Source organism: Hoplias malabaricus, chromosome 5 (assembly GCF_029633855.1).
Source record: "Hoplias malabaricus isolate fHopMal1 chromosome 5, fHopMal1.hap1, whole genome shotgun sequence".
Classification (NCBI taxonomy): Eukaryota; Metazoa; Chordata; class Actinopteri; order Characiformes; family Erythrinidae; genus Hoplias; species Hoplias malabaricus.
This window is the reverse complement of record NC_089804.1, coordinates 45,811,426-45,838,921: the sequence shown is the minus strand read 5'-3', so window position 1 is coordinate 45,838,921 and position 27,496 is coordinate 45,811,426. Positions and strand designations below refer to the sequence as shown.

The 27,496-nt window shown below is 38.7% G+C and overlaps 1 protein-coding gene across 2 annotated transcripts; it reads right to left on the bottom strand.

The window, feature by feature from the left end:
- Nucleotides 1-191: 191 nt before the first annotated feature.
- On the bottom strand, nt 192-22,809 carry nfascb (neurofascin homolog (chicken) b). 2 transcript variants are annotated; one of them, XM_066673216.1, is made up of 28 exons: nt 22,720-22,809; nt 18,851-18,916; nt 17,041-17,167; nt 16,834-16,939; nt 14,456-14,646; nt 13,346-13,468; nt 13,068-13,238; nt 12,396-12,507; nt 12,068-12,252; nt 11,690-11,821; nt 10,883-11,026; nt 10,696-10,807; nt 10,427-10,590; nt 10,053-10,200; nt 9,566-9,690; nt 9,349-9,450; nt 7,963-8,175; nt 7,788-7,864; nt 6,940-7,165; nt 6,728-6,843; nt 4,769-4,979; nt 4,560-4,682; nt 4,247-4,420; nt 3,641-3,772; nt 2,993-3,059; nt 2,681-2,692; nt 2,366-2,401; nt 192-1,586 (listed from the first exon to the last, which is right to left on the bottom strand). In XM_066673216.1, exons 3-28 carry the CDS (start codon nt 17,132-17,134, stop codon nt 1,355-1,357), a joined length of 3,528 nt encoding a protein of 1,175 aa, XP_066529313.1. In that variant the 5' UTR covers nt 17,135-17,167; nt 18,851-18,916; nt 22,720-22,809; the 3' UTR covers nt 192-1,354. The 2 variants fall into 2 exon arrangements, with proteins under 2 accessions (XP_066529313.1, XP_066529314.1); XM_066673217.1 differs by lacking the exon at nt 2,681-2,692.
- Between the last annotated feature and the right edge of the window lie 4,687 nt (nt 22,810-27,496).

Here is a 27,496-nt window from a genome sequence, read left to right as displayed (position 1 = left end):
TCTTCACTAAATGGAGTACTCTCATTAATAGTCATATAGTAAAGTACAGTGGTTAAATGCAATGTGACTTGATTATTTCCACATTGTTTTTTATCCCTGCAAGCGCTGTAGTTTGAAAAAAAAATAGTAAAAAAAAACATCAGCGTTTGTGGACAGTTGAACTTTATTTAAGGTTATGAAATAAGTTTGCCTGAATATATTATTGTACAGGTAACATCACAGTATTTACAGGATTACACATGCAAAGTGGACAGACAAAGTTTTCAGGTAGTATTCAAATCAAATCTAGGAGAATGAATTTCAAGCACTGATACAGTACTATAATATCTGCTCATATAGTACAGAGCAAATGCCAGTAATTCTGCAAAATACAAATATAGATGGCTTATTTCTTCTGAATCTTGTTTCTGTGCCATTGTGCATACTGTACCCACAGATTCACAGCAGTGAGCCATTAGTAACTATATTTACTTTATTATAACTATAAAGTTCTTTTAGTGACATGTCAGTGTGATTCAACTGGGTACACTTTGTTTTTTTACTGTTTTCCTTAGTGTGTTAACAGTAATAGAGGTCCATCTACATTATACGTCCAAAAGTGTGTAGACACTCTGAACATAAAAGTATGGACTTAGACTATTCTTGTGGACTTAAACGTTCATTTGCACATGCACAGCTTTCATGGCTGTAAAATAAGTAGAAAACCATGAAACTATATGAAATACACTGGAGCAGCTGCTAGAGTGATATTAGATAGGCCCCTACTTCAAAAGCGAGCCAATCTTAAAAAAATATTACAACATGTAGTTTGAAGTAGAAAGTGTTACTGCAGCAAATACTGTTAGAGCATGTTTCCATAAATGTTTGTTGTTTGTTGTAAATACAGACAATAAAGACTGCAGAAATAAACATTGTCATTTAAAATACTATCCAGTGGAAGTTGCCACAGACCTACCTCAGCCAGCTCACACACATCCACTACCAAAATCATGTTCCCTTCTTTTCTCTTATCAACATGATAAATAGATTAATCTTCCACACAGGCACTGGCTTCCCTTCATTCACAACCATGAAAAAAAAAATCTGATTGGTATGTAAAGAACACACATTCGGTCAGCATAACTGTTAAATGTCATAGTAACATAATATGTCCCATCAATATTCTTCTGCTTGAGGATCGCTAAACGCTTTTGGTTACAGTCCGACACTCCTGTCCTGTTTATTCTTAGGTGGCCAGAAATGGCCAGGATCAGGTCCAGGTTTATGAATAATAAGACGAAACTGTTTGTTATTCCAGGCCAAGTATTTGGACATCACATACTTTACTCCCCCATCACTGCCTATGAGAGTCACTTTACCCAAAAGAGTAGATGGCAACAGGTGAGGTGGCCTCTGAACTCTCATGGTATTGGCTGCTGTCTCTGTCTCGTTTACTGGTGCCTGTGTACTCGCCAATGAAAGAGCCATCTTCATTGAATTCAATCTCATCTCCCTCTCCATATTCCATCAGGCTGTCATCACTGTTTGTCATTTTCTGCATGTGTTCCATTGCGATCTGACTGCGGCCCTGTCGGCTCTCCTCCTCACTGGAGAAACACACATACAGCACAAACACAATAAATATACACAGGAATTTAAATACACAAACAAATGCTATGTATATGTAAATAACACGACAGTTATTTTAATTTACCATTATTTGAAATGATTTATTTTGGGAAGAAAACAACTTTTTCTTATAAATCTTTACATTTCCAGCTACCTAAAAATTCTTACTCAACACAATGTAACAGAAACATGCTTCAATTTATATTTTGCTTAAATAAATGTTATGTTTATGAACCTTTATTCTGACATCCAGAACAGGTTCCTGTTTCACTGAGGAATAAATATGATTATGTTATATGTTATATCTATTACTAGTTATTGCAAAACTTTATTTGTGCATTTATCATGTTTAATTTTGTAAATGTAAATGTATTAATTTTAGAAGTATAATTATAATTAAAGAAGTATAAGTATAATTTTAGAATCTCCGGAGCCTACCTAGCATCATGGGGCACAAGGCAGGAACACAACCTGGCACTCAAACCTATGGACACTTTTGAGTAACCAATTCACCTACCAACATGTGTTTTTTGACTGTGGGAGGAAACCAGAGTACCTGGAGGAAACCCACGCGGACATGGGGAGAACACACCAAACTCCTCACAGAGAGTCACCCGGAGCGAGACTCAAACCCACAACCACCTGGAGCTGTGTGACTGCAACACTATCTGCTGCTCCACCATGCCACCCCTGGGAAAATTTTTTACTAATGTATAACTCTACAATATTTCCCTAAATGTCTGGAGGAAATACTTACCGCCTGGAGTAAGGTAATGTGGGCACCCTTGTTATCCTATAGCACACAACATTAAACACTTAACAATATGAACTTTGCTCAAAACCATATATTCATATGCAGTAAAAGCATTTACAGCAAGCCTGGCACATATATAACATACAACCAGAGGGCAGACAGATGTAAAGGAGTGGTTTAGTCAGATTTTGTGTTCTAGTGAAACCATTATAAATGACTCAGTTTATTAACATACATACTGCAGTGGATTATAAAGCAACTAAACATAATATTACTAAATGGCTTGTTAACTTTGGTTATGTATGACATACATCATACCTTTCAAGCGACCTTCAGGAGTGCAATTGGAAAAGATGTGGGATGAAAAATAAGAAAGAATGAAACAGTTGAATGATGAATTGATGAATGCAGAGTGGGAGAGATTGTATGTTATTGTGGTGCAAATTCTCAGCATAATGTGGTATATCAGTGTTAAAACATGACATGGAATATGTACAAAACTCATATTATTATTATTATTTAATTCATATAGAATTTTCTTGTAGTTCACTGTTCTATTGTAAGGGTGATATGAACATGTAACTAGGCTTTTAAATAATTATATTATGGAAAGTTACCACATTGCTTTACCTGTAGTCAAAAGTCCCTTCGTCCTTCTCGTCAACTGGATCAAGTTCAAAATCTCTCTTGTCCCGTACTATAGAAAGAAAAGAAATTACAATTTATGCACCCTACATATACTATGACATATCTAATATGTTTACATTCAAATTCTTGTGTAATGTTGCTGTAATTGTTAAGATGGGCGCCATGGTGGCTTGGTGGTTAGCACGTTCGCCTCTCAGCGCTGGGATCTTGGGTTCAAGTCCCATCTGGGTGGAGTTTCCATGTTCTCCCTGTGTCTGCGTGGGTTTCCTCCCACAATCCAAAAACATTGAGGTTAGGTGAATTGGCTTCTCTAATAACTGTCATTGTGTGAGTGAATAAGTGTGCATGTGAATGCCCAATATGAATTGGCTCTCTATCCTGGGTGAATCCCCAGTGCCTGATGCAGTCCTCCAGGAGGATGGTCGTTCCTGGTTGAGAGTATGCTGTGTATGTTTGGCTGCCGCTTCTTGCCAGTGTGTGTGGATTGTTGCATGGAATGGCATCTGAGCAGTGCTGATTGTAAAAGTGTCCTTGGGTATCTATAAAGGCGCTATGAAAGTGTAACAATAAATAAATAAATAAAAAATATATTTATTTGAAATATCCTGCATAATGGTGTGTTTGTTGTACCTGGGTACTTTCCTCCACGACTCCTTTTGATGAAAAAGACAGTGAGCATGATGAGAACCAAGAGCGTAACGGCACACATCAAGCCAATGAACCAACCCTGAGTGGCAATATCCACTTGCTCCCGGGTGTATTCTGTTCAAACACAAACACACACACAATATGTAGAACCCTTTAAAGAACTAAGACAGTCTCTCCTAGAATATATACAAATACAAAACATTTTCAGTGTTATGTTTTCATTGCTGATACTTGACGTATGATGTTTAATGCAATAACAACTGACTGCTAAAACGTAAGCTGTCACGGCATCAAACAGAATCATCTGCCATTACATGTCAGAGCTTGTATAGTGTAGTGGGTATCACCAGTGCCTTCCACATGGTAGATTAGTGTTCAGTTCCCAATAGGTGTCCCTGGGCAAGACTCCTAAAACTGCATTAGCCTCCCATTGGACAAGAGTATCCATCATATGCCATAAATGTGAATTACACTGTCATATTACCGAAGAAATAATGACAGAACCTGACATCTTCAATAAAATGTTTATGGCATGATTATTTCAATGTCACATTACACAGTTCAAGTCAAATATCCACAGGTTCTTGCCTTCTGTTGTGAAATGGGGTGACTCTTCTGTGACCACCTCCCCCACTCCAAGTTGAGTTTGAGCTGCTAGAGAGAACTTGTAGCGAGTGTATCGATCGAAGCGGCGTAGTGAGAAGTGTGTGGTGTTGGGGGAAAGGTACTCCACTTGCATCCTCTCTCCCACAGTTACATTCACTACATAGCAAATGAAGACCAATTAAATTAGGATGTGCACGTATAATGTTATAATGTTATAACAATAGTTTATCATTTAAATTATATCATATAAATTATTCCAGTAGCTCTAGAACCATAAATTTAGAGTTATTCTCACTTGTCCGGTATTTAAGGATGTATCCAGTTAGAATGCCATTGGGCTCTGCAGGTTCTTCCCAGTCCAGATATATAGTGTCGTAATGCTTGTGCATGATTCTAAATGATCTGGGAATAGAGGGCACTAGAAAGAGAGATGAAAACAGATAAATATGGTAAATTAACAAATTCCTCATTATATTTTGTTTGAATAACAACAGCCATAAGTACCTCCTTCAAGTGTCTGGAACTCAATCCTGTTGCTGGGTGGTCCCTCGTAGCGGTTATTGGCCACTACAATATACATCAAGTAGTTGCTGTAGGGGACGAGACCGGTCAGAGGACCAGAGAGCCGAGGCCCATTGGCTTTAAAACTCTTGGTCTTTATCCTCTGGCTGATAGTGTGATGAGGAAGGCGGCTACTTTCTCTCCAGTAGTACACCTGAATAACAACATACAGAACATCTCAGTCAGAGTTCTATTTCCTGCTACCTAACTGCAAAGGCAGAGAACCCTATGGATCCATAGCACGTATGTCCTTGTTGGTCATCTCAGTCCTTGTATCTCGCTGAAGACTGGCTAACAATTTACAGTACTGTTTGGTAGTTAATAGGTAACTATAATGGGACTAAGCAGGAACCAATGGTTAGTGCTGCATTAACACCTAACTATTAACTACCAAGTACTGGTTAATTACACAGTAGGTTATAGTGAATTAGTTAATACAGTGGTTCATAATTAAGTAAACTTAATTAAGTAAGTCTTACATAACTCCTGTAAAACTGCTTATTAATTAAGTTTCCATCAGAGTAACTACTCATTAATCCCTGGTCACATCAACATCTTACATTCCACCTGGAGAACTAGTGATGAGTTACGTGCACTGTCTGTCCAACCTGACTGCTTCTGGTGGATGCCATATTTCTCCTGTGTCACCTAGTGGCCAAATCCATCCTTCCTGTCTAAAGCTTTGCCCCTGGCTTTTGTCTTCCAGTGACCCAGCTGACCTCAAAGGTCAACTGATGCTGGTAATAGGTTGAATTAATGTCTTGATGCCTATTTAACCAAATATCTTTGGATTGCTCTGTATAAAGCTCTGTTTGCTTCAGCCTCAGTGGCATCACATGTCACTCTACTAGGGGTCTCTCTGTATCTTGGGCTGTCCTGGAAGAGGGACAGCCTCTGCTGCTGCTACTTGGTCCTCATCTACAATCTTCTTAAGATTCTAGAGAATCAATGTGGCTTCTCAGCTGCCTTTGGCTCTTCTGTTCTGTCAGCATCAACCAGCATTGATGAAGTACATCTATCCCCCTGACCTTCCTGGTATGGGTTCTCCATAGGCTTTGTCACCTCCAGCAGTCAGACGGCATGAAACGGAACACTAGTTAGGAATGTAGCTGCAGTTCTATGAATGCTGGATAATCTTGAGGCTGTCTCTTAAATGACTGAATGTCACTTGGTCGACGCATGTTATTAGGCTTCTGAGGGACTACTATAGTGTGAACACAGCCTTATATACGTTGGGCAGTGTCACACTTGACTGTTGATATCATTTTTTGATCCATGGTACATGCAGGACAAGCTGATTCATAGGCTTAGCTGCTGGTAGTCAATTTGTATTCATAGAAACATTGTATTACATTACATTTGGAACTAATGTCATATGAGTATCAACATTATGTACAGGTTAAATATTGTGTGAGCTGCCCCACTTGATTAAGACAGCTACAACTGTGGCCCATGTGTTTCTTCTTTACAGAGCATTTTTTAGATTGCTTTTTTTAAATTGCAGTTAAACATACAAGGACACATTCATGGAACACGAGAAATTAACATATTCATCACAACAATGGAATGTCTAGATCTGTTTTAGTTACACATATGTAAACCTATGTGTAAATGTTGTGCTGTTACTGGCTGTTGTGGAGCAAATGTATTCTTGTATACGTTTGTATACATATGTATATTTCTTCCCAAAAGACTTGTTGAGGGTTTTTTTTTTTTCAAAAGAATCTGAGGGTTTTATCAAAACAAAATGTTTTGTTCTTAATCAATAATTGATTAAGATATTAGACTTAAGGAGACAGAAATTAATTACATGAAAAATGACCTTTAATGGTAAAGGACTGTACATTTGGCACCCACACAGGCTTTGGGGTTTCTTATGACTGACTCTTGCTGAGGTCTCACCTTGTACTCTTTAATCTCTCCCATAATGCTGGCCCTGGGAACAGGCTCCCAGTGGACAATCAGTTGTGTGCTCTCCACATCTGAGACCCGCAGGTCAGTGGGAGCAGCGGTGGGACCTGTTAACCCATGTCACGTTGGAGCAAGCATTAGCAATTAGTGTTTTAACGTATTTGTATATATCTGTAGAGTATTTGTTTAGAAGGTCCACTCACGATCCTCCCCAGAAAATCCGATGACAACAGGGGATTCCGGCCCAAGGCCAAAGTCATTCGCGGCCTGAACTTTGATCTCGTAGGGTGTGAAGGTGTCCGTCTCGTAGATGATGTGACTACACCACCAGTAGGTCGTATAATTCTTCCACTCTTCTCTGGAGTCTCTTCGCCTCCACCACACAATGTAGCGGAGCTTTGGCCCGTTCCACTCTCTGTACTCCAGCGGCTTTAGATGCAACACAACAGTTATTTCACTCTACAGTATGTACACAACACACCACAGTTATTCTGCTGTACAGTATGTGCTTTTCAACTTGTTACAAACACCTACCTTGTAAGGCTGTTCACTGGCCATGTAAGGTCTATTTACTATAAAAGTGTAAAATTACACAAGGGAACTCTCAATGAAAATTCTGTGTGTTAGCCGCCCTCTACTCCATTCATCTTTAGCAAAATTGAAGCAAAATTCTGATCACAGGACTGCTGCTGTCAGTCAGATATTATATAGAGTGGAACTAGCATAATATATCCTTTAAATTTAGCAAAAATACAGTCTAGCTTTTGAGGAAATATGTGTATTTGTAAGGTGAGTCTTCAATTTGTGTGTTCTGAACAAAGCAAATAGTGAGTATATGTATTTGCTACAGCCAGGTGTCTTTATGTTTTTGGATCATTCATTTGTCATACGAGTAGCATGATAAAGATATCCAACTCAGTGAGCATAGACTCCAATATATTGTAACACATAATTGCTATTGAAGATGTAAACAGCTTTAATTGTAATTTATGAACGATTTATGTGACAATTAAATGCATAAAATAATCTAGTCCATCCATCCATCCATCACCTCCCAGCTGATCTCCATGTTATTTCTGAACAGTCCAGTTCCAATTCCTTTAATGTTTTTAGGGATGGCATCTGGCACTGAAAGCATGTAACACACAGATAATTAGTATATCAAACATTGCCTCAGTATGAATATAGTTACTGTTTCAGTAGTTTATTCATTTGACCAAACTGACCAGCTCCACCAGTCTCATAGTATTCAGATGGTTTGCTGGGTCTGCTGGGACCAATGGCATTGATGGCGATAACTCGAAATTGGTACTCAACAAACGGTGTGAGTTTCAGCACAACAGAGTTCAGGTGACCTGGGTAACTGGTTAGATTCTTCCAGCCACTCTGTATCAGCCAGTAGTCCGCAAGGATATCTTCAGTGAACTGCACCAGATACTCTAAAAACAGATTTCACTTTAAATTACTGCACATACCGTACTGTACATAATGCATACCACTCGATAGCAACTACAAAACCCATCTGGGACATTGTGTTCAGTGTTCAGTGATTGCCATAGACAAAGAATGCTCAATTTTTGGGAACTTGACCTTTATTAATACACACTTTCTGCACATCTAAAATGTCAGTGTGTCCTGTTCATTTAAGGGAAGGTGGACCTTCCCTGCATTTGGCCCTTCATCCTTGAGATCATATGGGGAAGTCGTATGAGGAAGTGTGAAAAGGTAGAGAGGGTGTGGAGAGTTCTTGTTCTTGACTTGTAATGCTTCAAAACAGTGTGATATGAATTTTATATACAATTTTTACTCTTATTTTGCCCATTCCAACTTTTTTGGAGTGTGTTGCAGGCATTAAATTCAAAATGTGTTTATATTTACATAAGACAGATTTGTCAGTGAATATATTGGTAATCTTTTCTTTGTATATTTGTCATGTCCCAACCTTTCTGAGAATGTGGGTTTGTATGTGTGTAACGTTAATCACTATTATAAAGTGCTCTTAACTGAATATTTGGACAAAAATGAAATGAAATATAACAGATATATTTGGTGTGTTAAGATGGCTCCTTTAATTTTACTCTGAAACTACAAGTCTAATGGAAGCTTATACATTTACATTACATATCAGGCATGTGACAGACGCTCTTGTCCAGAGCGACTTACAAGGTTAATTGTATTACAGGTAGCCCAATGCAGTGTTAGGAGTCTTGCCCAAATTCTCTTATTGGTGCAGCACAGACCGGTTGCCCAGACCTGGAATTGAACCCAGGTTTCTCAAAATGGTGTTACCACTGCACCACACCAACCACACCAGGATCCATCTTGAAGCTCTACACCCTTTCACGCAATTTCACTTCAGTTTAAGAATCCCAGTGAAATTGGCCATATGTAGGCACCATGACACCAGTTTCTATCATCAACAGTTATTCCTCTTGAAAGGTTTGAGCTATTATACAAATACTTTAAAATATTCAGGTTCTGTCTTGTGTCTTCAGTGGAAAACTAAAGAATCAACTGAAGATATTTTAGACAAATCAGGTTTTCAAATTAGGGAAAGTCAGGTTTTGGCCTAAATATTTCTTTTAATGAAAAATAAATCTGTAAAACGTTACCTTTTACTGGACTATGGTTGCTGAGCCCAGGCACCCAGGTGAGTCTGACACTCCTCTCTGATGGGTCTGATACCTCAAGGTCAGTAGGGGAATCAGGACGGTCTGAAAGAGGGAGAGACATAGGGATGATTAGTATTCACAATCCTTCCCTGTACATGTATGTGGTGATGATGATGATGATGATGATGATGTTGTGTGTGTGTGTTTATGTTCATACCCATCACAGTGAGTTTGGCTGATACACTGATCTCCTCTAATTCAGTTTTAATTCTGCAGGTATAAATACCCTCATCTCTTTTATACACATCAGCGATGCTCAGAGAGTCCTCATCTCTCTTCATCCTGCACAGTCACATTACATCATATGTAAGTAAAAAGCACATGTATATTCTTTAAAAAGAACTCACTTACTGATTATTCCATGAATTTTATTCACTGGGGAAAAACATGAATAGTAACGTGAAAGTAATGACAGGGTTACGTTTATTTTTTCACTTAGTCAAACATGACAAAAATGTGAAATTGTGCACTTTCTTTAGAAAAGTGCAACTTTTAAATGTGCTCCCAGTTAAGGATTTTCTTTTACATTTTCACTTAAAAAAATAAACACAATATGTAATTTGACCAGAGGTGTCCAAACCTTTGCAGCTATAAATTTAAACATGGATGCTAAAATGTGACGGTGTTTAAGTGGCTGCATGTACCTTCTACCTAATATCAGGAACTTTTTGTCCTTGAGCCAGGTGACAGTCACTTCCAGAGTTGGATCAGTTTGAATTTTACAGTCAAATTGAGCCAAGCTTCCCTTTATCACAATCACATTATGAGGGGCACGCAGGACTTTAGTGGGCTCTGGAAAAGAAAAAATCATTTCAGAAATATCTGCAAATAAAGCAAAATATAAAGTAAAAAATAAAATATAACTGCATCCAGTCAACTGTGTTTTAAATCCATGCATTCAGCAGAATTCAGAGAGAGATTTTCAACCCTGTTGCTTTTTGAATGAGCAAATCCAGTCACACAGACATGAAACAATAAAAAGTAATACAAGAACAACTACCCCAAAAAGTAGCCTTACCTTTGACCTCCAGTTTTACCTCCATCTCGTCTCGTCCAATGACATTACTGGCAACACAGGCATATGTCCCCTGGTCCTGAAGTTTGGTCCGTCTGATTTCCAGGGTTCCGTTAGACAGAACTCTATAACGACCTCCCTCTAAAATACCCAGCCCAGCTTTAGACCTGGAAAAACATCCACACATAAAATGTATTATTGGTACACAAGAATTTTTTTTGCTAAATTAAACAAAACAATTAAACAAAAATACTCTGTAAAAGCATAATTACCACCGCAATTCTGGTCTTGGAGATCCAAAATATGGACAGTGCAGCAGAGTCTGAGTGCCCTCAGTCACTTTAAACAGCTGATCTCTGTAGCCCAGCAATCGAGGCCTCATATCTACAGAGGAGACATGAATATCAGAGAGAACAAAGCTTTTATAGAATCTGAATCTGAGTAGAACACATGTCCTACCCATGACTGCGAGGAAGGCATTGGCCAGTATGTAGCCGTACTGATTGGATGCATTACACTGGAACACAGCTGTACTGTCTGGCACCACAGAGCGGAATATCAGCGTCTCACCAGATACCTGCCTGCCTGGACTCCTAGGAGCATCTAGAAAAAAGAATACAAACAAAAAACCTTTAAGACAGACAGAAAAACAGACGGAGAAAAATCACAGAGACAAACAACCAGAAACTAACAGAGATGGACAGACAGATACAAATACGGATGTTTAGATCAACAGCTAAAGAGATAACTGGATGAATGGGTGCCTGGATACAATATATGTCAATCATTTATCGGGAAATTACAGTTAATTAGGGGTCTTCATTATTTTGAAGTGAATTACTAATAGCAATGTTTGGAGATGGTAGCACGGTGGCGCAGCAGGTAGTGTCGCAGTCACACAGCTCCAGGGACCTGGAGGTTGTGGGTTCGATTCCAGCTCCAGGTGACTGCCTGTGAGGAGTTGGTGTGTTCTCTCTGTGTCTTCGTGGGTTTCCTCCGGGTGCTCCGGTTTCCTCCCATGGTCCAAAAACACACGTTGGTAGGTGGATTGGTGACTCCAAAGTGTCCATAGGTGTGAGTGTATGAATGTGTGTGTGTCTGTGTTTCCCTGTTAAGGACTGGCGCCCCCTCCAGTGTGTATTCCCCGCCTTGCCCAATGATTCCAGGTGGGCTCTGTACAACCGCGACCCTGAACTGGATAAGCGGTTACAGATAATGAATGAATGTTTGGAGATGATTATTCCTATGTCATGTAATGTATCTCACCCTCGATAGGTTGTCCATTTACTAACCACCGTATCTGAGGCCTGGGTATTCCATCAGCTCGACACACTATCTGGTCACTATCATCTCGAGACAGCACCAGGCTTTCTGGCTTCTCAACCCAAAATGGAACTGCTGCAGAATGAGGGGGAAAAAGACACAGAGTGAGAGAGAGAGTACAGAGTAAATGTCTGGTGTAGAGGAAATACTTCACCACTAAAAGTACTTCCTGATTGAAGGAGCTTGGCTTTATTTCACTGCTGTCCTGTCTATTCAGCTGCATTCAAAAAGCTCTGAAGAGTCTGTGTCTAATGCATCTAATATTAGTCTTAGACAATCAGTGGTAATGAGTGGTAGTGAATGTGACAGATTTGAATTTACATTTAACTCTAACAGTGATGATGTGATCCAGGCTGCCCATCCTGTTGGTGGCAGTGCAGATGTATTCTCCTCCACTGTCCATAGAGATTTTCTTAATGCGCAGAGTCTTATTGAAATTTTCCAACTTCATTCCTTCCATGGACAGTGCTTCCCAGTTTTTAGTCCATTTAATGGAGGGAGCTGGACTAAGACAGAGAGAGAGAGTGAGAGAGAGAGAGAGAGGGAGAGAGAGAGAGAGAGAAATTTCAAAAGGATAGCCAAATATAATACGACAAAGCTTCAGCTCAAGATCTGACATTTTCAGAATGAACTTTAATACAAGACTCACACTCCAGAAGCAAAACACTCCAGGATGAGCTCCTCCCCCAGCATGGCAATCTGAGTACTGGCTTGTCCTCTGGGCTTCATAAACTTCGGAGCAGACTGTGCTGCCATACGAGCTGAAAAATGAACAAAAGGCTCATCAACACAAAACATTTAACTGTAGGTCATCGTTTATAAGGCTACATGACATACTCCCTTAAAAATATATTTTTTCACTTGTCATGAAGAACTTATGAAGGTGTCACATAGTCTTTCAAATGTGACCTATAGTAAAGTGTTACTCAAAGCATACAAATGTTGGTTAAATCCTCATATTTAAACTGCCTTCTCCAGCAGTATATAAGAGCCTGCAGGTGGAGGACCAATTTCTTCTGTCCCATATTAGCCCCTATAAATAGCCTTTGAGGATTGTTTTAAAACATAAACACTGTTAACTAGGAAAAAAGTGGTCATTTAGACTTGAAGATGGGAAGCACCTCAGGATTAAAAAAGTTTTGGCTTGAAGTGTTTACATAATGTAAAAGAATGTGATTTGGATTCTGTAGTGACAATATGTCATCTGGTGTATAACAACTGCATTTAAGCATTTGGAATTATAATACCCTCTTCAATGCCAGAATGTCATCACCTAGCTCAATTTTCCCACATCCCCAGTAAGTGGTTTTAAGCCTCTCACCTGTGAGCACCTGAAGGATGAAAGGAGGCTTCTGTTGGATGGTATTGGTGTTGGGAAAGCGGGCCGTACACACATAGTTTGTGAGAGAGTCTTCAGCTACAATGCTAGAAAAGTACAGGTCTCCATTCTCTGCCATTGATACTCTGCGGTCCTGCTTGATAGGTATCATTGCTAGGGTAAAGAATTTAGAGGTTTAGTGCACTTTGTTTGACATTGGCACTGACTTGGCACTATTCTAAACTTGACTGTGACCACTGTTCTTTCAGGCTGTTACTCACAGCTGTTCATCCAGTAGGTCTGGGGTTTGGGGGGGCCAACCGGAGGATTGCAGGGCAGAATAAGAGGAAGACCCACAAAAACAGAAACTGGCTCCAAATACTCTTTCAGCCATGTACGAGCCTCTGTTTAAAACACAAGAGAGATTACAATTCCCTTTCTGACACATATATATATTTATAAATACCTGTGTCAGTCTTTCAGTTGGTAGATCAAATATATGTAGTTTTGGGAATAAGATGATCTGAAGAGCTTTCTAAATGTAATGTTCCCTGTATGTTCAAAGCTTTGCAGACACCACGTATAAATGAGTTAATTCTGGGACGTTAAGTGGCACCTATTATCGACATTATTCTCATCTGTGCTTTCACAGTTTATATAACATCCATAAAAAATTAATGGAACAGAATACCATAAGAACGGGACACTGCAGCAGCTGCACATGAATGAATATCAACACCATTCATTCATTCATTGTCTGTAACTGCTTATTCATTTCAGGGACGCAGTGGATACCCAGAATCATTGGGTGCAAGGCAGGACTGGACTGGCACCACACATTTACAAATTTGGACACTTTTGAGTTGCCAATCCACCTACTAATGTGTCTTTTTGGACTGTAGGAGGAAACTGGAGCACCCAGAAAAAACCCATGTGGACACAGGGAGAACACAATTAACTCCTCACAGACAGTCATTTGCAGCAGGACTTGAACCCACAACCTCCAGGAGCTGTGTGACTGCAACACTGCTGCACCACAGTGCCACCCTATCAACACCACATCAATAGCAATGCCAACTGTTGCCTACAGGTGTATAAAACAATAGACTGACTACCAGCCAGTAACTGCAACCAGATGGAGTGGTGCTGGTGATCCAGAATTTACCATCAACTTACACTCAACATCAGCACCTGAATGCAAAAAAAATCCTTAGAGAATTGTTTCAGTATCATTTCATTCATCAAATTCAGTAATTTCAGAAGGAACACTGATCTGTGTTAAGCCACCACACAGAATAAAGGCTCGATGTCAATTTTATAGCCATTTGTCCTGAGAACCATTTAAAAGTGTAAGTTGTTGGAGTTTTGTTCATTACACTGTTGATGCTTACTGGAGACACGTAAATGAATGTGACTGGACACAGCTGAACCAAACTCATTAGTAGCAGTGCACTGGTATACACCCTCATAGTCCTCAGGACGCCCCCAGAAAAAAATCTCCAATGTTCCAGAACGTCTCTTCATGGAGACCTGAGGGTCCTTCGCCACATTCAGATACACTCCATCTCGCATCCAAGTGAAGCTACAGCAGCACACAGAAAATAAAAGAGAAAAAATAGTTCAACAAACAGCAGTTTTCAGAAGTTCCACAAGAGTAGAGCTTGAGTTTCTCCTTTAAGTCTAAGAAGAAAGCCTTAATTTAAATAAATAGAATCAGTCAATGGAAGTACCTTTTGGCTTTTGCATATATATTTAGTACCCAAAAGATTGGACACGCCCATTCAGGGAGGGTTTCCATTGTTTTGGGTCATTTTCCACATATTGTGAATGTACAGTACCAGTCAAACGTTTGGACTGGTACTTTGGACTGACTGGTATCTTCTCATTCAATGGTTTTTCTTTGTTTTTTTTAATTATTTTCTACATTGTTAATGAATATGGAAGACTGTAACTATGAAGGAACACGTATGGAATTATGTAGTAAACAAAAAAGTGTTAAAATGTATTTTATATTTTAGATTCTTCAAATCTTTTACAAACTTCCTGTTTATATATATATATATATATATATATATATATATATATATATATATATATATATATATATATATATAAAAATAACTTCCTGTTTGTGGCACATTAGTATATGGGAGGGGGGAAACTTTTCAAGATGGGTGGTGGCCATTTTGGATCCAACTTGTTTTTTCAGTGGGAAAAGGGTCATGTGACACATCAAACTTATTGGGAATTTCACAAGAAAAACAATGGTGTGCTTGGTTTTAAAATAACCTTTTTCTTTCATGCATTATTTACAAGTTTCTGACCACTTATAAAATGTGTTCAAAGTGCTGCCCATTGTGTTGGATTGTCAATGCAACCCTCTTGTCCTACTATTCACACACTGAAAGCAACACCACAGGAGAAATGCTAGCACAGGCTTCCAGTATCCGTAGTTTCAGGTGTTGCACATACTGATGGTATGGTGTGGTATATGGGGTACAAAGATAGTGGGGCCATTCTTCATCAATGGAAACCTCAAGGCCACTGGATATGTGAAATTGCTACATGATGATGTGTTTTCCTCTTTATGCACTGAAGCTGGCACGTTCCCTGAGTTTTTCCAGCAAGATGGTGCATCGCCATATTATGGGTGTCAGTTCTGAGCATTCCCAGATGAACAGTTACCTGAAAAGTGGATTGGTCGTCGTGGGCCAGTTGAATGGCCCCTAAGGTCTCCCGATCTGACCCCCTTAGACTTTTACCTTTGGGGTCATCTAAAGGCATTTGTCTATGCTGTAAAGATACGAGATGTGCAGCACCTGAAACTACGGATACTGGAAGCCTGTGATAGCATCTCCTGCTGTGTTGCTATCAGTGTGTGAAGAGTTGGAGAAGAGGGTTGCATTGACAATCCAACACAGCACTTTGAGCACATTTTATAAGTGGTCAGAAACTTGTAAATAATGCATGAAAGAAAAAGGTTATTTTAAAACCAAGCACACCATTGTTTTTCTTGTGAAAGTCCCAATAAGTTTGATGTGTCACAACCCTTTTCCCACTGAAAAAACAAGTTGGATCCAAAATGGCCACCACCCATCTTGAAAAGTTTCCCCCCTCCCATATACTAATGTGACACAAACAGGAAGTTATTTATATATATATATATATATATATATATATATATATATATATATATATATATATATAAACAGGAAGTTTGTAAAAGATTTGAAGAATCTAAAATAAGTTTGAAGAATCTAAAATATAAAATACATTTAAACACTTTTTTGTTTACTACATAGTTCCATACGTGTTCCTTCATAGTTTTAACGTCTTCCAGAAAACTGGACTGGTCAGAAACTTGTAAATAAAGAATAAAGTTACATTAAAACCAAGCACACCATTGTTTTTCTTGTGAAATGTCCAATACGTCTGATGTGTCACATGACCCTCTTCCCATTTAAAAAACAAAATTTTGATCCAGAATGGCCGACTTCAAAATGGCCACCATGTTCACCACCCATCAAGTTTCCCCTCTCCCATATACTAATGTGCCACAAACAGGAAGTTAATATCACCAACCATTCCCATTTTATTAAGGTGTATCCATATAAATGGCCCAGCCTGTATATATATATATATATATATATATATATATATATATATATATATATATATATATATATATATATATATATATATATATATATATATATATCCTCAAAATCACAGAATGATGGAGCCATAAACACTGCACTGTTTCACATACATTGGAGGAGGGTTTCCAGTTGCTTCACACTCCACTGTGATGGGGTCAACAGGCTCCACAATGTGGTCTCGGACGCTCTGCTTAGTTATCATAGGGGGCTGTCTCACTGTAATGGGTTTTGTACACAAACACAACATTACGGACATAGACATCCTTTAAAGTCAGTGATACGAATACAAAGAGAGAAGTTTAATGAAGAAAGCTCACCATCTGGAGGGATCTGCATTGAAGATACACCTCTCCATATTGTCAGGATCAACATAAAAATGGCCAGAAATTCCCAACATTTTTCAGTCCTCATCTCTGATTGGGACAATCTCACTGCCTAGCAGCTCTGAAAAAAAAAATGAACAAAAGCTTACATAAAAGAAGCCATAAACCAACAAAAGATATTTATTTTTCTTTGTCATTTACACAAACAGTAGACACTTTTAGACTTTTGCACGGATTGTTACTCAAATCTTTTAGTTTCTCTGGAATCTTTTTTGAGAACCCTTACTTTAAATCGTTGATATCTTGTCTGAGGAGCCTTCTTAACCAGATATCAGGTAGAAAAATACTACATATAACCACCAGAGTTGACCTGTCCATAGAGATAATACACTATGAGGAAGAATGTATGCGGAAACTTGCTTTTGTTCTACAAATTTTCTTCTCGCAAAGTGTTTATAAAAAGGGTTTATTCCCCAGTTACTACATTAACAGCTTCTACTACAGTGGGGAGGTTTTACACAAGGTGTTGGAACTTTGCTGTCAGTATTTCATAGCATTTGGCCACAAGAATACTAGAGGGGTCAGCTACTGATGATGGATGATTAGCTCTGATTCAATGACACCTTTTAATATCATCCCAACAGTTTTGAATGTAACTCTAGCACTCCAGAGAACTCAGATCCACTCAGAAATTATACCCTGTACCCCACAGCTGGCTTTAGGTATGGTGAACTTAGGCCCATATGCAGCTGTTCCAGACCAACCCATTTTACTTTTACACAGAGAATATACAAACTGGGCAAGCACAACTGAATGTCTGTGTTCACCTTAAAGTAGCTCAGTTCCCTACACGTGAGGGTGGTCTATAACCTTTTAGATACGTAGTGTATTTTCCATGAATACAAAAGTCATTTAGGGGTTATACACATTTAGTTTTTATGATGATCTTCCAAAAGTAAGCCAACCATGTCACTAGTATCTAATCCAAAAACAGTTTTTACAATCTACTGAACAAAGATTAGTCTTTCCTCAGAGTTGCTTTTGAGTTCATAGCTAGTACTACCAGTATTCTGCATTCTAGTGTGCAGTGACTTCTCTGCTGAGATCATGCTCGTAGGATGAGGTTCCCACTGCTTGGCATCATCAGCCCTTAGTCAAGGAATGAGCATCCCACTTCATTTAGAATGGCTCAGTTCCGCTCTTCCTTCTGGCACAGCTTTAAAACTAATCTCTCCAAACAATACAGCTATTGAGGCACTAGCACTTTTCATAAATAAAAACACAACCCTTAAATAAGAAAAAAAATGACACTGACTTTAGATTACTGGGGCTGAACGGAAAAAATAAAAATAACAGAAAAAATTTATCCCTAATTCAAAATTTTTAATTTTAAAGAGCCTTTTGTTCTTTACAATGTGTTTATTATGATGAATAGATTATTATGAATACTCCACAATGAGCACGAAAAAAAAAAAAATTAACACATACATAAAAGAGCACTACATGAATACATTAAAAAAATGTAGACTAAATTTACCCAGCCATATAAAACACAGCCTTCTTACACCACACAAACAGCACAAGCACACATTCCTTAAATATACAAATAACAAATTATTGCCTTCTTTTGAAAATATATACTACTTAATGCCTTTGAAATGTAATTTGAAATTATGTTACTTAACTTGACCTTATTTTCTATAATAATCTATTGGCCTCACAGTTTTAAAGGATTCACTAATCAACTTTGTTTAATACCAACAGCAGAAAAGCAAAGCAATGAGTGTAAAGGTTAAAGGCCTACCCGTTTAGAAAGATGCATTCAGAAATCAGAGCTCCTGAGTCATCTACACCTCCAACTCATTACAAACTGAGGGAAAAATACACAGTGGTATGAATCATTATAAACATGCCAAAATACTGTATTTACAACTTTTCACGTTCAAATTGTTACCTTACTGGGAAGTGTCCTCTGCTGTAATAACGATTATACTAATACTCCATTTCCCTCATTGCATGGTAGTTCCATTAGTAAGATCCTAATCCGTCATAAGCAGCATTACAATAAAGATATGTCTTTACTGTTTATGACTGTCTCTGTCCAGCAGAAAGTTTCTTCACTGTTAGCCACTCAAAATAATGCCTTCTGTTTGCAATTGTCTCCTGACTCTTACCCACACTATTCATGCACCATGAATGACATGCCACCCCCCACTCTCTCTCTCTCTCTCTCTCTCTCTCTCTCTCACACACACGTGAGCATCTGACTGACAATCAGAATTCTGATTTACATGTACACTGTGTGGCCAAATGTTTTTGGACAACCCAAAGTTTCCTTTGAATTCAGTTGGGAGTTTGTCTCCCCATTGATTGCTGTATTTACAGTTTCTAATTTTCTGGGAAGCATTTACACTAGGTGTTGGAACACAGCCACATATATTGGAGGGTTAGTTGACTTCAGGAAGGCCAGTCAAACACACACACACACACACACACACACACACACACACACACACACAGGGTCACCAGAGCCATGCTCTTGTAGTCCATGAAGAATGAGACCTGGTACCTGGTCTTGCTAAAATAAGCATCGACTTCCAAGACATCTCCATTATATGTCTCCCTCTAATATTCCAATATAATACTTGCAGCTGTGATGAAAACACTAGTTTTTGTTTGATTCTTGTTTGATTGAATACAAACTTTGCCAGAAATGTGTTTTGTATTTGACAATGTTTTATGTACAAGCTACATGTGCAGTTGGACAACTGTGTCCATAAAGTTTTGGCCACTTTGCATTACCTTTATATGTCACCCAAAAAAACAGACACAAACAGGAATAAATCTGTCAATTAAAATGTTATCTAATTATCTAATAACTATCTACCTCATGTCACCACCTGAGGAAGAGAAATTAGGTTTCTGTGAGTGAATCACCAGTTGAAAAGGACAAACATGAACATCACCATGATGAATATTTCTCATGTGCGCATAGTACAATAATGCTGGCATACTGGCAACAAACAGCATGGGGCAAAGAAAAGAAATCTAGCATTCTTTTTGATCATGACATCAATGTGTGGGCCTCATTGTCTGGTTTTGAAAAATAGAGCTAGCTGCATGAATGAAATGTTTGTTTCTCTGAAAAAAAATTTGAAATTGAGATGCAGCAAAAATCCCTTTTCAAAAAAAAAAAAACCTACAACCAAAAAAAGGAGCATTTGTAGCTTTAAATTAAAGAGATGTTAATGGAAAACATTACATCCACTTATACATAAAAACTCCAGTTTATGGAGTTAGAGATTTGAGCTCTAACTTGGCATCAAAACTATCTTTTAAGATGTAATTTTAGTATGTCTCCACTAAAAGACATAACTCAGGAGAGTAAGAGAGTGTGGGAGAAAACTGTATCTCAAGTCTAGAGACAAATTCCTTACCCACACATGCCCATTATTGGACAAAGAGACAGCAATTCACTGTGCTTTCAGATGCTGGCTTACTGTACATCAACCTTCAGTAAATGCTGTCTGGGGTTAATCTGAAAAACTACATTTCCTTCCTGAATAATAACACAGTGTAAAATACAGTTCATGAGTTTCATGAAGAATGGACCAATAGAAATGCTCCAAAATCTTTTTACATTGACTTCCATTAAAATTTAAGAAGATTTTTTTCCTTCTCCTGTAAAGTTGCTATTTTGGGAGATATGTGTTTTTGATTGGACAGTGACGATATCCAAAGTACAACCTACTCAAGCAATATTTATTTTTGAATGTCTAGGTGTTGGAATATTTCTGTGAGGATCTAATGGCACTGAACCACAAAAATATTAGTGAGGTCAGGTACTGATTTTGAGTGAGTTCAGGATCACAAACATCACTCAGGGTATTGAATAGTGTTCCTTCACTCCAGAGACTACATTTCCGGGGGTTTATACTTTTCGAATCCACAGCTTGCATTAAGCATGACGCTCATATGTAACTGCTCCAGAACATTGCATTGAAAAAACATTTATTGAATTTCCCCTGGGGATCAATAAAATATATATGTATGTATGTATGTATGTATGTATGTATGTATGTATGTATGTATGTATGTATGTATGTATGTATGTATCTATCTATCTATCTATCTATCTATCTATCTATCTATTTCAATATATGGACTGTTAGGGAGATTACGGGTCTTTGCAGAAAAGCTTTAAAACTGGGCCTTTGTATGATTACATCTAAAATGGTACTTTTGTGATTGTAATGTTTACTGCACTATATCATTAAAACCAATAATGTAGCATGTTCTATACCTATTCACAACTTAGCTACTATAACGTCATATATTACTCCAGGAATAGGACAACAGAAACATCAGTGTCATGGAAGACAACAGAAAGGATGCTTGGCTATGGACCTGAAGCAGAAAGCACAGGAGTGATCTAATACTGATGGTTCCTGGTCCTACAGTATCCTGAGTAACAAGCATTACATCAGCAGCACGGCAGTGCCATGCACAAGACTGCACAGGCCCAAGCACGAGTGCTCACTGAGCCGTTTCCTCTGAGAGCAGGACAACAAGGCCTCTATCCTCTGAGCTCAAGCCTATTCAGCCCTTCAGAACAGCTTCTGCTTCTGCTGCTCCCAGCCTGGTCTCAGTGTGTATGGAGTATGGAGCAGCCAAAGAAGCATTTAGTGCACACTCAGACTGTATTTCCAGAAACTACACTTCTGTACAAGGCAAAACACAGTAACTGCATATTTGGTTATAATTTATGAATCAGCTTTATATAATGACCACATTTTTTTGTCTTTGATGTTCTATGGAGAAAATAGTAGAAATCACATTTTCATATTTTTTTAAATTGCAAAATCTGGAGCATTATCAACCCTATTCCTTAGTGTGAACCTTAGCTATGGAAACAGCATTTGACCTCTTGCACCTGTAGAAATCACTGCTAAAAGAGCACAGTTAGCAGAGATGAGCAACATATATATTAGCATATTAGAACGTAATCACAATCTATTATGTTACAGTATGTCACAATAGTATTCTGCTTTTCTTTAAACATTGCCACTATTATTAAAAGAGTTTCAAAGAGCATGACTATACCAGCTTTCTTGGATAAGTAGCATAGCCACCCTCTCCTCATGTCAATCAGCAATATTATAACCAATGAAAGGGCTTTACCTTTGGAAAAAGCATGTGCCATGACCCTCCCAGGGTGTGTGTGTGTATATATATACCTAAATCTGTTTCAATGGAATCCCCAGTATGTATTAGATGAAAGCATTACATCTGATACTATTAGTGCATTTAGTATTTTCCAACTCATCAAAGTGTGTTACACCATAATGATGAGCATAATATCTATATCTTTGCACTACTAAGCCTTTGTAGTAGGATAAGACAGCTAGAAACAGGATCAGCCCTCCTCTGACAAGCAACACAAAGCAGCTGAGTCACAAAAACATCCCTTACAAAGTCAGAAAACACCATGACATCAGCATACATGGTAATGTATGACAGCTGTCTCATTGTTTCTATGTACACACAGTGACACATCAGAGATTTTCTGCATCTATGCAGTGCTGAAAGCTGTTAAACCCTGCATATCCCTGATTTGCATGTTTTTGCTTCCATAAATTACACCACTGAAATATCTGAATACTATTTTCTTACCAGGGAGTCTTCTTCAGTATCCATCTGTATATTCAAATGTTCTTTAAGACACTTTTAGGTGTACAATACAGAAAAGTCCATGTGTTATTTCTTCAGAGCCACTGTATTCTCAAGTCAAGCGAGAACAAACGTACACACTCAGAGATGGGGCTACTCTGGATGGATGAACACACACACACACACACACACACGCACGCGCTCACACACGTTCAGTGAAAACTGTTCCACCAGTCACAAAAACATTACCAGCAGTTATTAATATAAATACTACAATGTTATAATATAAAGTCAGATACGTTAATCGAGAAAGTAAAAAAAAAAGTTCAATTATTTTTCATCCAATTTTCTTAAAATTTGCTGAGAGTAGTTTGATGTAAAACTCCATCAATTCTTCAGAACCTCCGTAAGAACATTTCATTGTGGTTATAGGAACCAGACAATTTTCTGCTTCTAAAAGTTACCTCACTGAAAGACTTTACAGGAAATGGTAAGAAATATGTTGCTTGATGCATGAGACACTGTTTTATGAAGCCTTTGTGAGGACTTTTGAAGTTAAACATTGATTCATTGTCTGTAAGCACTTATCCAGTTCAGGGTCGCGGTGGGTCTGGAGCCTACCTGCAATCACTGGGTGCAAGGTGGGAACACACCCATATTATTAAAATATATTCAGTGTGAAAGGATAAGTGTGAGACAAAAGAGAGCCTGATGGAAGACTGTTAACATGATATGACAGTATAAACATTACATAAAAAACTGGAAGTCACACTGCCATGCTGCTTGAAAAAATTAAGGCCTAATCTGAGGTGGGAGCAAAAACAGAATCTTAATTCATTCTTTATCTGTAACAGCTTATCCACCTCAGGGTCACGGTGGGTCCAAAGCCCACCTGGAAACACTGGGCGCAAAGCAGGAACTCACCCTGGAGGGGGCGCCAGTCCCTCACAGGGCAACACACACTCACTCACACCTACAGACACTTTTGAGTCACCAATCCACCTACCAACGTGTGTTTTTGGACTATGGGAGGAAACCGAAGCACCCGGAGGAAACCCATGCGAACACGGGGAGAACACACCAAACTCCTCACAGACAGTCACCCGGAGCGGGAATCGAACCCACAACCCCCCAGAGCTGTGTGACTGCGACACTACCTGCTGCTCCACCGTGTTTGTACGTTTTTTTATTGTATTATAAATACTACTGCATGCAACCCATGCACTTGCACAATAGTTAGTATGGTCTACTCACTTATTATCTGTCGAAATTTTCAGGTTTGCGTAACATAATTGCTATTGTATATGGTATATCACAAAGAAAGGTATATTTCATATACAGCTCTATGTTGCCTATTTAGACATGAAGTAGCTACCCCAGGGAGCCAGGGAATAACTTTCTTTCACACATGCATGATAACCCAGATATTTTCCGCCCTGTACTGGACGATCTGTATGGAAAATGTTTGTATTTTTCTGTCACAGATATTACCTAGACTTTATCCTGCTAGCCCCATAATACATATGTCCATCCATCCATCCATTATCTGTAACCGCTTATCCAATTTAGGGTCGCGGGGGGTCCAGAGCCTACCTGGAATCATTGGGCGCAAGGCGGGAATACACCCTGGAGGGGACGCCAGTCCTTCACAGGGCAACACACACACATTCACTCACACCTACGGACACTTTCGAGTCGCCAATCCACCTGCAACGTGTGTTTTTGGACTGTGGGAGGAAACCGGAGCACCCGGAGGAAACCCACGCGGACACGGGGAGAACACACCAACTCCTCACAGACAGTCACCCGGAGCGGGAATCAAACCCACAACCTCCAGGTTCCTGGAGCTGTGTGACTGCGATACTACCTGCTGCGCCACCGTGCCGCCTAATACATATGTGCATATGTGAAAACAAATATACAGATCCATTCACTCATACTTAACCAAATGTGCTATTCAGGGCTTCACATTAATGAAAACATTTGTCCTTGTTGCTTTCAGTGTAATTTTGCATAAGTTTCTCCTGAAGGTCTTTCATGAATACGAACAGGACAGGTATTTTATGATAAAAGGTAGATCACAGCAGTTGTTGGTTAAACCCAGTGCATGCCTTTAGCTCCATCAGCCCCAGTGTTGTTGCAACTCCCAGCCATTCTAATTGACCCAGTTCCAGGTTTTCTCCACAGCTGTGCTCTTACCCCAGAATCTTCCACAGGGACTTCAGTTAGGACCTGTGAGGCCTGGTTCTGATCCAGGTAATTTTGAGTGTCCACCTGAACCTGTTTCAAAACACCAGGCCTGCTCTCTTCCAGAGAATCATTAGCACTCAGCACTGGGATAAAGCAGAGTGTTTGCACACCTGAAAAATTGAACAATTAGGAGAAACCCCCTCATGACAGAAAAACAATATGTCCCTATTCAAAAGTTTGGAATCTCTGCTATTAAACCAGGTATTAAAAAAGTTTGTTTCAGATACATTTACAAACTGATTCTAAGCAAGCAACATTTTGCATGATGATGATAGAAATGATATAAATATCCAGTATCTCTCTGCTACACAAATACTATTGTGTCAGCAACATAAAATTAATTTATATTCTGTAATTTATTGTGAAAAATTAAAGAATATATAATAATACTAAAATACAATACAATTAAGTTAAATTAAAAAAGACCAATTTTTGGTAATTACACATTAAAAGATGTGAAATAAAATTATGGGAGGTATACAATTGGTTAATGAATATGGATTGTATTTATTAAATGTAAAGGAAATATGGGCATTATCATTTGTCTTTCAGACTAGTGGAGGTCGCAGGCCCCCTTGTGGTATTTCATAGCTTTCGATTTCTAGAGTCCTCGACACAGCAGTCGGTTTCATAAACGGAATACGGGGTATAAGACGTCCATCCTGGAAAACAGGATTTTTTTTTCAGATATTACACACCAAAGAAGAGCGGGGCTAAACGGTTTGAGGTAAATACATAGCGATAATTGTCAAAAGTTCCCCCTGAATATTGTGATTGTTTTGAATTCTGGTTACTTCCCGATCATGGAATCCTGGGATATTTTTGTGGGCAAGAAGACTTCCCATTTTTGTCATTTGAGGATTGATTGAACAGAGACCACTTAGTCTGGCCACTGCATTCTGAAATTACTGAAGTGTATATGAATGCGTGAAATAGCTTCTCATGATATTTTAGAGAAAGTATAAATAACAGCGAGCATGTATCGGTCCACTGGCATAAAAAGTCTGGCAAACCACTGTAGACCACTGCTGGTCCACCATCAGACCACTCAGATCACTGTCCTGTACAGGATATAACTCATTTATAATCTCCTCAAACAGATTTTACATTCACAGAGACTTTTATTCTGGAAAACAAACCAATACAAATATTACCAACAACTATGAGAGATATAATAATGAGTATGTCTGATATAAAATGATTATGCTACATGAAGCCCTACATTGTCCTAATGAAGGAAAAAAATGTAAATTGGACTGTGAATGGAAAAGTGCTAAAATGTGGCATTTTGTCTAAAATTCTGTTTAATCACCAGTGGTCCGCCAAAAAAACACTGAAAACACTAGTGGACCTCCAACTTTGCCCTCAGTGGGTCGACAGTGGTCCGCCGTCTCCTTGCTCTCAGCGTTTGGGAATATTACAAGTGGGAGAAGGTGGTTTTGACTACATTGGATATGTGTCTTGTGTGATTTTAGCATGCATGTTTTTCTCAATATTGGCACCTCGGTTTTATCTGAATTTAGCAGAAGATATTTGCGTGATAAAATTTTAAATACCATCCTTATGTATTATTTCCCCAAAGGCAACTTACAAAGATTCAACAGTAAAATTAAAGCTGTGTCAGTGCTGTGAATGGACCTAATTCCAGATGAACATCTTCATGAATGCTGTTGTTCTGGAGGTAGGTGTGCAGCTGCTGTAACATTTAGTAAAATCTTAGCAAGGGATAGGAGATTTGATATCAATCTGTAAATTGTGAAATTAATTTTGATCTGAAATGGTGAAAAAGAGGCCTCTTCTCATCATTTTAAAAGGTGCCCACAAACCTTAGGACATTTTAGTGTTAATATTCTTGATTATTAACACGAGTAGAACTCCTCTTAGAGTAACTCCAGATTTTTCAAAATGTTTATTTCAAATGTTGAGATACAAGCATAAAATTCAGAATGTTTGGTGCTGATAGGAACCAGGGGTCAGAAAATCTACTTCATTGTGGTAAAATGTGTAAATCAATAAATCAGTAACAGTCTGATTCCAGAACTGTTACTAACTGCTGTGAACATCACACCCTTCTACAAGATGGTAATACTGTGGTAAACCCTTATATGGTATGCTGTAGTCTGAAAGCAGCTCCATTAAGTTTGACCTGCAGTCTCCAGGTTCAGTCTATGTCATGTCTCATTTACCACAGCATACTTCTGTCCATTTGTCTTGGCCAGTCCACCTCAGTTTCTGTGAAAGACGCACCACATTACCAGTCCATTAGAGGCCTGATGAGAGAGAGTGATGAATGTGGCCAACCAGTTAAGACCTACTGCTGTGCCTAGTATACCTCCATTGGGAGGCATTCAGGAGGGTATCCTTATGAGAATCCCCAACCACCTCAACGCAAAGAAAAAGCTGTTCTGCTCTGTTTGTCCTGGATCGCTCCAGCAACCCACTGGTGAAAACACATTTTGGCTGCTTCTATCCGTGATCCTGTTTTTTCGGTCATTACCCAAAGCTCATAACCATAAATGAGGGTGGGGTC